The following is a 12506-nucleotide window of genomic DNA, read 5'->3' as shown; positions in this document are numbered from 1 at the left end:
AGTCAGTTATGGAAAAATTCCTAAGCCCATAGCATGATGAGAGATTCTTTGCAATTTAGCTCAAACTTTTACCCACCATAGAACTTCCAGAGATGCAAAGATATTTTTATTGCTACTAATCCTTTTAATGTTTATTTATTTTTGAGACAGACAGAGACAGAGCATGAACAGGGGAGGGGCAGAGAGAGAGGGAGACACAGAATCCGAAACAGGCTCCAGGCTCTGAGCTGTCAGCACAGAGCCCGACGCGGGGCTTGAACCCACGGACCATGAGATCATGACCTGAGCTGAAGTCGGACGCTTAACCGACCAAGCCACCCAGGCGCCCCTATTGCTACTAATCCTTTTAATTGTAATAGTTTTGTGGGTTTTTTTTTTTTTTTTTTTTAAGTACTCTCCCCTCTTAAACATAAGCAGAGGTATAATAGTGGAATGCTTTTGTTCCTTTTCCGGCCCAGAAAATAATCACAACCAGCTGGAAGAATTAAACAAGATTCAGCACATACTACCCAACGGCCGGCACAGTCGGGCTCCGGAACGGGTGCTGTCTTCTCTCCGGGCTTCACCTGCATCCAGGCACCTGCCCGGTGACCAGCATCACCCTGCAGGCATCTGTCCCTCCGGGGGCTCGGGGAACCCTCGGTGACACTGTGGCCTAACCACAGTCATCCCACCAAGACACGACAGGAGGGCTGAAGCCAGAGCTGACGTGCTCCACCCTACACACTCTGTGCCTCACAACCCCACACCCTACTTCCCAACCTCACATCCCAGGACTGTGCTAGGTCAGGGTCTCCATCTGTCCTCGGGAACCACTGCACCAGCTTCCTCGCTGCCATTATCCATAGAGATCGCATCACTGCTTACTCAAGACCCTTCCATGGCCCCCAGCGCGGACTGGAAGTCAGGACCCCCAAGCGTGGCCTTTCAGGCCCTCCATGCTCTTTCAGCCTCGTCACCCACTGACTCCTCCAGCAACACTCTCTGGGCCACCTAAACGTGCCTCTAGATGCCAATTTCCGGCCTCTAGAAGAGCTGGGGTCTAGCCTCAGCTCTGCCTCTGCCTCTGTGTGACCTTGCCTCTCGGAGCCTCGGGCTCCTCATCAGGCTTTTGGGGCTCCAGTGCAGACCAGACAAGATAAGGCGGTGAGCGCCAGGCGCCAGGGGGCTCGGGAAGTGCTAGCCTGGAGCCGCCCTCCAGGCACCTGCAGCCTCTCCTTGCCCTCCCACAGCAGCTGGTGGCTATCTGCTTCTCAGCCCCAGCAGCTGTGCGTGCTCTCTCCTAAGTCCCCGGAATGCAGACGTGCTTGCAGCCAGCAGCGGCAGCCAGAGGGGGAAGCAGGAGGGAGGGTGGCTTAGAGGAAAATCACTGGGGTCTGGCCCAGCCAACATTGGTGCTCACAGCTGCCTCTGAAAGAAGCGGGGGCCCGGCAGGCTCTTTCTGAGCCGGGGACTTGGTCCCAAGCCTTGACCCCTGTCTGAGCTCATAGGGTGGTAGGGGGTACCCTGGGCCCCACTCCTCCCGGACACTCCCACTCTCTGGCATCCAAAGAGACAGGAAGGAGGAGGCAAAAAACAGACAGGCCTTTGTGAGAAGACACAATTGGCTCCTGCTGCTTCGTGCCGGAGCCCCAGGCACTGACACGGAAAGGGTCCCTCCGTGACCCAGGAGCCTGCTCCATTGCTACGTCTCAAGCCCTATGTCCCAGCACCCTGTACACCATGTTCTCTGTGCCGCATACCAGACCTGTGGTCCTCATACCTTGTCCTGCGTGCGCCCCCTGATGCGCGTTCCATGCGCTGCGTCCCATGTCACTTACACCTTACATCATGCTCCATACACCAGGTCACACAGTTGTCTGATGCCCTCTGCTCTACATACCAGCTTTCGAAACACCAGGTCCTGTCCCTTGAAAGTGTGTGCCACAAACCTTGCGCTAAGTCCGTGAAAGGTGTCCCCCACTCTGCGATTCCCATCTCTAGTGTAATGATTAAGGAGGCCAGACTCCCAGCCCTTCTGACTGTTGCCTATTTGAGAGAAGTTACCTCCATAGTCGGTGCCTCAGTAACTTTGGCTATGAAATAAAAATGATACGAACGCTCACCTAGTAAGAGTTGTGGCGGGCATGAAAAGAGATCATGCATTTAAAATGCTAAGCCCAGCACGTGGCACAAAGTGAGTCAATACAATGTTTGTGAACATTGTTACAAGCACACCCAGGTACCTGTACTGCCCCCTGTATACTGCGTGCCAGGCTCCCACATGTCTGGCTCACACGATGCATCAGACATTCCACCACATTAGCGAAATTCAAACAATAAGCTACAAGAAGGATAGGATTATCCCCTCTCCTGTGGAGGAGACATCCAAGGCTCAGAGAGGGGCAGTAATCTGCATGAGGTCACATAGCTAGAAAGAGTGAACCTGGAGGGGCACACACGTCTGGGCACTCAAAGGGACAGAAAGTAGATCAGTGGTGGGCTAGTGGGGTGGGTGTGGAGACAGGCATCACTTAGGGATGATCAGGGGTGATGAAAATACTGTCCAACTGCATTGTGGTGATGGTGACCGAGCTCTGTAAATTTACTACAACTCACTGAATTCATTAGAACAGGTGAGTTATGTGTATGTAAATTACTTTGACAACTTGCAGGAATTATACTTCCAAAAAGCTGCTGCTGCTGCTGTTGTTGTTATTGTTGTTCTTTTTAAAGCTCATGCACTTCCTATGCAACATTCTGCCAAAACGTGCAGCAAAAAAGTGAGTACAGACGGTCACAGAGGCTAAGCAACCTCTCTGAGGCCCAGCCGGGAATAGCCTTGAACGGGGAGGTTCCCAAACACCTCTGCAGCCCAGGTGTGCAGCAGAATCCCTTAGGGAGCTCCAGAACCCGTGGATTCCCAGGCCCCACGCCCAGCCTCTGGGTGTGTAGGTCAGGGTGGGGCCCAGGCACCTGGGATTCTGAGACTTAGCCTGGACTGGGAGCCACTCATCAAAGCCCAGCATCTTCTTTCACAGGCGGGAGAGGGGACTTGTCAGACCCAGTCAATCAAGCAGTGGGGAAGCCAGGGCTGAAATTGGGGCCCCCTTCCCTGTCCTTTCTCTGTTTCCCTCCTCCTCCCTGGCCCTCAGCCTCCTGGTGACTCAGGGGTCTGAGTCATCCTGTGGCACCACAGAGGAAACTTCTTAGGAAAAACAATCCCCAAACAAAGCCTCCCCTGATGTGCGGAACAGAATAAGCCCAGGAGGCTAAGAGAGGGAGGAGAGAAGAACACAGGGTGGAGGTAGAGACCAGGACCCCACAAAGACTTGGTCTCTCCTACTGGCCACTGACTTGTGTGGGACCCTACAGAAGGCACTTCCCTGCTCTGAGCCTCAGTTTCCCCACCTGGAAACAGCACCTACTACTGCACGTAGAAGCTTATTATGGACCCCACAACATGATAAGTTTTTGTAAGCTTTTTCTTATGTAATGCTTCCCCAAAACCCATGGCTAGCATCATGCCCATTTTACAGGCAGGGAAACTAAGGCTCAGAGGGGTTCAGTCCCAGGTCACATAGTTAGGAAGTACAGGGCAGGGTCTGGATCTAGGGCTATCTAACTCTGAAGTCTTGCTCTCACTCCTACACCCCTGTAAAGCATACCTCCTGCATGTGTTGGCATGCAGTTCACATCTCAACAAAAATAAGGTGAAAGGCCATGGTAGGTTCTCAGCTACAAACACGTCTCTCCTTTCTGTGTCAGGCCTTGTTTCAGGACCTCCCGGCCCCGTGGGGAGCACACAGGAACTTGGGTAGTCACTCAAAGGGCTCTGGGCAGTGGGAGCACAAGGCAGGGAGCACTCAGGGCCTAACCAGACAAGGAGGAGGAACGTTTGTGCAGAGCCTTGAAGAACGAAGGGAGGTTTGTCTCTGGGAGCTGGGAACCACCAGGCAAGTCAGGAGGAGGGAACAGCAAAGGCAAAGGCTGGGAGGTGTGACCCACACAGAGCAAGGCAAACACTCGAGGGGCATGGCTGGGGAAAGGGCCCGAGTGCCAGGAGTCCTGGCCTGCTCCCAGGCAGGAGGGAGAACAGGATCAGAGCTGGTGTCATCTCTGCAGAGGGCCTGGCTGGCCGCTGACACGGGGGGTCAGGAGTAGGACTTCCCCTGAGGCCTACCTGGAGCCCCTCCTCTGAGCAGGCTTCGGGGACCACCCCAGATCTCTTGCCACTCACCCATGGGTCAGAGTCTCCCCCAAGGGCCTCTTCCTCGGCCATCGCCGGGCCGGGCAGAGGGTAGGCGAGCCTCTCCCGACCACATCGACCTAATTGCGCAGGCCTATAAATAGGACCCCGTGGCTTAGTCTGAAATAGCTGTGCCAGGCCCAACTCCACAGGCATCACATGGGCACACGCAGTTCCGGAAATGGTCCTTGACACATTGGCACATTAAAACCCAAAACTTCCTCAGGAAACCATTGTTTCATGCTTTAATTCACTTTCTTAAACAAGAGGCAGTGGGTTAGGGAGAAGAGCCCACCCAACTCCTGCTGATTCCTGGCAGTGGCCCTTGTGACCCCTTCTCTACTCCCTACTCTGGGGGCCCTGAGCAAGCCACTACCTCTCTCTGGGCCTCAATTTCCCCAAACGTAACTAGGGTGGTTGGATGATTTTCTTAGGGCCCTTCTAGTCAGGATACTCCCTGGAAATATCTGGAAGACCCCCTACCCACCCAAATGCCCATCCCATTGTTGCCTCTTCTCCAGTTGACTTGGGAATTTTTTTCAATTATCAGCATTTAAAAAAAAAGGAGAATTGCAAAAGGGAGAAATGAACAGGTCTTTGCCCTGTCACTGAAAGGCTGGGTGACCTTAGATGAGTCACTATCTCTCTCTGGGCCCCAAATTCCTCAGCCATAAGATAAAGATGCTGGCGGGATGATTACAGATTTGTGGCCACACAGGACCCCCCCAAGGGGCAGATTACAACATGGATGGGGCTGTTATCAACCGACAGGGAAGTAAAGATAACAGAGGCTGTCAGCGTGCACCAGGCATATGCTTAGAACTTTACTCCCCACTCAGTTAATCCTCAACAACCCCCTTTCCCCGTCTCACAGAGGAGTAAACTGAGGCTGAGGGATTAAGAGATGTGACTAGCAAGTCGGGGCCAGAGTGATGTTTCAGGCTCAGACCCGTTGCCTCCGGAGCCCAGGATGTAACCACACTCGGTGCCGCAGTGAGATGGGTGCCGGCGGCTCAGGAGTGCCGACCAACAGGGACATAACCCAACAAAGGCAGGGGACAAAGAGGGGAAGAGTGTTTTACCGTGGGAGTGACAAGGCTTTGCCCAGTGACACTCATTCTCTCCGACCAATTTACGATGTTGCCCCTCCCGTCTGCCCTCCTCCCCACCTCTCACCTGCTCTCAAATCCCAATGTTCAAATCACTCCTCAGCTCAAAACCTGTCCACGTCTCCCTGGCATCCAGAGGACGGAGACCCTGCACCTCCGGCCACTCCCCACCTCAGCCCCACATTCCTGCTTTAGCTACACGGCTCACTAGTCCCTACGCACAGTGGCTCCAGGTGGCCGTTGCCCACGCGACTCCCTTGCCCAGAATGTCCAAGTGCCCCCTCAGCCCGGTGCCTGGCACAGAGTAGGAGAAGCCCTCTCTGGCTCCTGGAGGCCCTGGCATTTCTCCCAGTGCACTCCGGGCCTCAGCCGCCGCAAATCTGGGTCTCCAAGTGCAGGGTGGGGTCTGATTCACCTCCCCTCTGCAGCACAGAAGCTCAGCAAGGGTTGGCTGGGTAAATGAAAAGTTGCAAAGAGCAGAGAGAATGCTGAAAAGGGCACATTTCCCAGGACAGACCAACACCAAGCCTCAAAGCCTTGACTGAGGCACAGGGTCAGGACACCACGCTGTGGAAGAGACAAAAATTACACCCTCAGGACGCATCAGAGTGGGAACTGGAGCCAGCTCTTTCGAGGGCTCCTTCTAATCATGCAATCTGGGCAGGTCCTCTCTCCTGCTTTAAAACTTTCAGTGGCGCCCCAGCGGTTTAGGATAAAGTCCAAACTCTGGCCCTTGAGGGCCTGCATGCCCAGATGCTGCCTGGCCTCCAGTTCCTTCTGCAGCCAGGCTTTCTTCCAGTTCCTCAATGACTCCACATGCAAACGCTATTCCCTCTGCCTGGGGGCTCCCTCCCCTGCTCACGCAGCCACCTGCGCCCCCTGTCCAGGTCTGGGCTTTCTCGGGGAGGCCTCAGTCATGTGTCCGGACAAGATGCCACCACGCCCACCAACTCCATGCGCTCTCATAACCCCTGTCACTTCCTCCTCAGCTGAAGAAAGGCTGGATCTGTTACGTGTGTAACGGCTGACTATCAGACCCAAGACGGTACGGCCCATGAGGGATGGGAAAATCTTGTTCTTTGCTGATTCTCCAACACCAGTTCCGGGCCAAGCATCTGTCGACACACACACGGTTGAATGAATGAGTGAATGAACAAATGAACCTATATGCGTAACTCAAGACCAGAAGGTGGTTAGATTCCGGGTGAACATTGGATGCAGGAAAACTGGGCCCCGACTAAGAAGATCAGAGAAGTAGGGAGATAAACTGAACGGGGCAGCCTCCCAGGAGCAACAAGCAGGGAGTGCTTCCAGAAGAAGGTAACCAGAGAGGTGGTAAGGGGAGAACTGAAGAAATGCCACCGGATTTTGACAAGTAGGAGGTCACTGGGGCCACCCTGGCTGAACCAGAGTTCAGCAGAGGGGGGCATGAGGCGGGGGCACACTGCCAGGGGACAGCAGTGAAGGGGGCAGGGTAGCAAAGCTCTTAGTTAACAGGTACGCAGCTGGGCCTGAGCCGGTCTGGCCCTGCACGGTCTGCAGAAGTGGGGAGAGCAGGAGACAGGTCCCTCTGTCACTGTTGCCAAAGGCACTGGCATGGCCTAACACTCTTTTTGGTGACAGATCACTTGGGGCAATTCAGTTTTGGGAGCTGTCAGGCCTCAGTTTCAAAAGCGGAAGCATCAGAACCAAGACAGGCCCCAGATCCCTCCTTTCTGGGCAGACTCAGCGCTGGCCCTGCGTCTGCAGAACCCTTAAGGTGCAGCTGAAGTGAGCCAAGTCCCATCTCTGGGCCTAGCAGGCCTTCTAGCAATCCCAGGCTTCGTGGACAAAGCATTCAGGAGACCATCAAAAGGCAGTTGTATCTAAGCTCTGGGAAAGAGGAACAGCAGTGACGACTGTCCCTGCACCCCCCCCCCCCAAAGCCAGTTGGGTCACAGCAGATGAGTAAACCCTGGAGTCATTCAGCCCCTTCTCCTTTTGGCCACCAAGGGTGATGTCATGAGCTGGACGGGTGTTTTCCAGGCTCTCCAGACCGTTGCTATTGGAAATTCACCTCTCCTGCCGCATTAGAAGCTGGGCTTGCCCCCTAGCCGTGATCCTTCCCATTTCACAGTTCACAAAGCTCGTTAGCATCTATAAGCTTCTACAGTCCTCATGACAACCTTGTTAGGTGGGTGGGTGGGAGACCAATACACCCATTTTATGGGGGGAGAAACAGAGGCCCAAGCTGGGTCATGAAGTGGGTCTCTTGCTTCCAGCCCAGAACTCTGCATGGCAGCCTCCTGGGGCGGGGGGGGGGGGGGGGGGGGGGGAGGGGGAGGGGGGGAAGGGGGGGTCAGTGAATCTGATAGTCAGGTGGGCCCCACCCTGCCAGCTGTCCCAGGTGGGGATGACTCATCCACCTGCCCTGTGACTCACACAGCTTGCGTCCGCCTCTTAGGGTCAACAAGCTGGAGGCTTGGCAGCCACGCCCCCGCATGTTCTCACCTCTCCAGAGCCTCCGGGGAGAATTCCTGTACCTCCAGGGAATCCACCCTCTTACGGAAGAGCTGACAGAGGCCCTGAGAGGGAAAGCGACTTTCCTCCAGCCACACTGTGAGAAGTAGCACAGCCGGGATAGGGCCCAGGCGCCCCCGCGCCCAGCCCAGCCCTTCCTTGTCTCTTCCCCACAGGATCCCGCCCTCGCCGGTGAGGAGCAAATGAGGCAATGGGCAGAAATGTGCTCCGAGCTTTACCAGAGAAACCTCAGGGACTCCCTTTGAATCCACTGTGGTGAGCAGCGGCTGCTTCCACTGTCCCCTCCAGACTCCCCTGGGCAGCCAGAGCTGGGCTTAGGAGGCCTCAGGGGTGTCTGCACTGCTGTACCTACCTTGCAGGGCTGTGAGGGGGAAGACGGCTGCTCCCGGCAGAGGTGCTGGGACCACGGCAGAAGCACTGATGTACAAGGGGGGTTATCAGCACGACCTGTAAACAAGGGGCCAAGAATCTCAAGGTCAGGTACTCCAGGTCATCTGGTCAAATCCACATCTGATACTTCTGCTCATCCCCAGAACCCCCCACCCACAATCACACAGCCCCTGCTTGCACAGCTCAAGCAACGGGGAACTCACTTCCTGCCAAGGCCGTAAGACCATCTGTTGAAGAGTTTGGCTGGTTGAAAGAACCCTTGTTAGGATGAGCTAAAGTCTCTCTCCCTATGGCTTTGACCTGCTGGTCCGAGCTCTATCTGCTCGGATTACCCGGAAGAGGTCTGTCACCCTGTTTCCCAATGGCTCCTTAGAGACAAAGACAGTGATCTTGGGCCCCCCAGGTCTTATACCCCCTTTCCTCCAGCTTTTCCTGAGATGAGGTGTCTGGTTCCCTCTCTCCTCACCTTCCCCAGTCAGCTCCAAATGAACCTTGTGCCTACTGCCAGCACAAGACCCAGAATTTGACATTCAGGCAAGCTCTCTCCAGGGCAGGGCAAGCAGACTCTCACCTCCATCATTCCAGATATCATGCCTCTGTTCATCCAACCTAAAATGCCATCTGCATGTAGGCAAACCCCAGGGCATGTCTGAATTCTGCTTAGGGTCAATGTCAGAGCTGTGGTTCAGGATTCTGGAGTTAGACAAAATGACCCCTCATTTAACTAACTGTGTAACTTGATCAGGTTACTTCACCCTGAGTCTCAGATTTCTTCTCTGTAAAAAGAAGGATTAGGTCAGAACTTATTCCATTGGCTATCATAAGGATTAAATGAGATAGAATACGTCAAGGGTTTTGTACGGTACATAGGTTTACTCTGATACTTAATTAAATCCCTAAGCCTTTTTTTAGAAATTATATTTTTCTCATTCTGTACTTGTGTAACTTGGGAACCCAAGCTGTTTACGTGGTCTACTATTGTAAGACCATATTATCATTATCTGGCAATAGGTCTTTCTCTCCCACCAGGCTGTGAGCCCTGCCAGACAGCTTGGTCTTTGAAGCCCCGCACATGAGCTGGCAAACAGCAAAAGCAGTGAGTATATGTGCTAGAAGACTGAACAAAGGACCAGCCAAGATTGGCCCCACAGTGGATGGTGCAGCCCAGCCCTTTGGGCCCCCGCCTTTCAGGGACAAACTGGATCTTCACCCTTCCCCAACGCCCCAGAGCCCCAGGCATCTACATTCAGGGGGGCAGCTAAGCAACCTGGCTCCCGCCTGCCCTGGAAAATTTCTCGGCCCAAACCAGCTGCTCCAAGCCAAGGACAGAGTCCAAGATCCCAAATGCAGTGGGGCGTCCTACAGGCTCCAGGGATTAAGACACAAATGAGCCCTGTTCTCAGCTGACGGCCAACGGCCCAGGCATTCCTGGTGTATTTCTGCATTGTGAGCAGCAGACATAAGCAAGGCAGGGCATCCGAAAAAGAGGCTGGGTGCTTCTCGGGGCCCCATAGTGCCACCTCTGTGGCCTTCCTCAGAGAGTTCCACCTGAAGGTGCCTGGTTCCATCCACATGGATCGATCAAAGCAGAGTTGGGTTGGGCTGTGTTCCTGCAAATGACTACTGACCTCTCACTTCCTGTTCATTCTGTGTGAGGATAAGCCTTCGAAATCCGCTCCCCCTTTTCTTCTACACACCCCCAGATCACACCCTCACCCTCACTGGTGGTGCTACGTTTGTTCCTGAATGTAACTTGCTCCTCCCCCTGGTGCTCCCCATCTCAACAATAGCACCACCATGGGGCGCCTGGGTGGCGCAGTCGGTTGAGCGTCCGACTTCAGCCAGGTCACGATCTCGCGGTCCGTGAGTTCGAGCCCCGCGTCGGGCTCTGGGCTGATGGCTCGGAGCCTGGAGCCTGTTTCCGATTCTGTGTCTCCCTCTCTCTCTGCCCCTCCCCCGTTCATGCTCTGTCTCTCTCTGTCCCAAAAATAAATAAACGTTGAAAAAAAAAAAAAAAAAAACAATAGCACCACCATCCACCATCCACATGCTGGGCCAGGCCAGACCCCAGGGCAGCACCCTCCTCAACCTCCCCTGCTCTGGCACTCATGCCTCCCACACCACCTCGCCCAGCCCTGTCCTGCCGGCTCTACTCAGATGCATCGTCTTGTCCCCACCCCCACCGCCAACATCCTGGTCCAGGCGCCACCACCACTCTCTCATCTGGGTGACTACAGTGCTTGCTTCCCGACCGGTCCCCCCACCTCCTCTCTCCCCTACGGTGCAAGCCCCGACCACACCACTCCTCTGCTCAGACTCTTCCATGGTTCTCTTAGAGCCCCCCACCCCCCGATCAAGTCCAAGATCCTCAGCGAACTTTTCAACGCCCTTCATGATCTGTCGCTGCCAGTCCCCTGAGCTTCAGCCTCTTTAGTTCCTGTCTTCCACCCACACCCTTCCAAGCTCCAGCCAGGCGAAGCCGCACTCTGCCCCGAGTCCTCTTGTAATCTTCACACAGAGTCTCCTCTGTTCTAGAACCCTCTTCCATCCCTGTTCGTCACTTCTCCTTCCGCTCATGATCAAGCCCAGCTTTCCTCCAGGAAGTCTGCTGTAACCTCCCCTCCCCTGTGAGGGTGAGCTCCTTGGAGCTCCCACAGGCCTCTACTCTTCCTTCTCACACTGTATTACTTACGGTCCCTTTCCAAGTCAGCCTTCCCCGTTAGACTAAGATCTGCTCCCATGGATCCGAGTACCTAGCCTAAGGCCGAGGCCACCATAGCTCAAGAGTCACCGAAGGAAGAAGCTATGTGCATATACACACGTGTGCACACGTGCGTAGACATATACTCATGCACATGCACACGTTCACAGATGCTGAGAGTACAGGTGCTGCCATCTATGGGCAAAAAGAGCATTACACTCTTTCCCAGGCTGGGGACACTGGGAGCCCCAGGGTTGCAAATTTGGCTGGGTTTAGAATTAACTCCAGCGAGCTCCAAATTAGACTATTTTCCGTTCTGGACCTTAAGTCTGCAGCAACTTAAAAACAAGGTCCACAAACCACTGACTCTAGTCCACCGCCCACATGCTCCAGAGGGAGCCATAAAGAGAGATGTTTCTTTCCAGCACTCACCATCCCAGCCTGGGGCCCTGGGGGCGCCTGTGCTCGATTATATCTCAGAGAGGGAGAAGGCACAGAAGGTTAGAGCTGCCCACCCCAGGAAAGGCTGACCTTCGTGTAGACAGTTCACTATTAGTGAAATTGTAAGTCACCAGGAAGCCCATTTGTCTAAGGTGGCTAAAGAGGAGCTTTCGGCCCTGGGGGGGGGGGGGGGGGGTTTGGGGGGGGGGGCAGGGGGGAGCTGAAGCCAGAGGTGTTTTTCTCCTAAAAGACTGCTCCCGGCATATTGGGAGGACTGTTTCAGATTTGGTGGGAGAAACATGATATCTGTCTAGTAATCCCAGAAGGGTTCAAATGGCCACCCCAATGACAACAGTTATTTTCCGTGCACCTACCAAGTATCAGACTCTTTACATACATTCATGTCTCATCCCCATGATACTCGGCCAGGCAGGTATCATGGTTCCTATTTTGTGAAGGAAGGATACAAGCTCAGAGAGGTGAAACCATGGGCTGAGGGTCACACAAGATGTCTGTGCAGTTCCCACAAAGTCAGGCTGCCTCCAGGCATCTTGGTCTTGCTAAATTTCAAGCATTAAGGCTTGGCCTCATGCATACAAAAAAAAAAAAAAAAAAAAACATAAAGCTTTGGTTACTCTAGATCAGGGGTTAGCAAATTTTTACTGTAAATATGTTAGTAAATATGTTCCGCTTTGCAGGCCACATACCTTGTCTGTTGCATATTCTTCCTTGTTTGGTTTTAGGTTTGAGTTTTGTTTTGTTTTGTTTGGGTTTTCAGGGTGTCTTTTTTTTTTTTTTTTTAACAAACTTTTACAATGTAAAAACCATTCTTAGCTCAGAGGCATACAAAAACAGGCTGGGGCCTCCCAGAGGCTGTGGTTTGCAGCCTACAGACATGAGAGAAGAATGTCTATAATCTTAAGTATAAAAACTTCTGCTGGAAATGTTTAAGACAAATGCTAGGTCCTTCAGCTGTGTTTCTCCTGGTTCAGATGGTTTCCTGCTGAGTCGCTCTTTCCTAAAGAAGGCCCCTACCTCGCTATGCAATTAGGCAGCAAAATATGTCAAGGACTGTTCAGATTCTAGAAACTCATAGCTGTGGACTAAACCGTCTGGC

The 12506-nt window shown here is 53.7% G+C and overlaps 1 protein-coding gene across 2 annotated transcripts in view; it reads right to left on the bottom strand.

Moving 5' to 3' along the window:
• Positions 1–12506, bottom strand: part of GSN (gelsolin) — a 54495-nt gene that overhangs the window by 35709 nt on the left and 6280 nt on the right. The window contains exon 2 of one of the 2 annotated variants that reach the window (XM_086683890.1): positions 8210–8304. Coding sequence is in view for 1 of the 2 variants with exons in the window: in XM_025923202.2 (XP_025778987.2) it covers positions 4220–4261 (42 nt within the window). In the remaining variant the exon portion in view is untranslated. Of the gene's footprint in view, positions 1–4219; positions 4359–8209; positions 8305–12506 lie in introns of those variants that run through there. The other variant, XM_025923202.2, reaches the window with a different exon arrangement.

The sequence above is a fragment of the Puma concolor genome, chromosome D4, assembly GCF_028749965.1.
Source record: "Puma concolor isolate L17-30 chromosome D4, mPumCon1.1.hap2, whole genome shotgun sequence".
NCBI lineage: Eukaryota > Metazoa > Chordata > Mammalia > Carnivora > Felidae > Puma > Puma concolor.
Note: the sequence above shows the minus strand (reverse complement) of the source record. Positions and strands in the feature narration are given on the sequence as shown.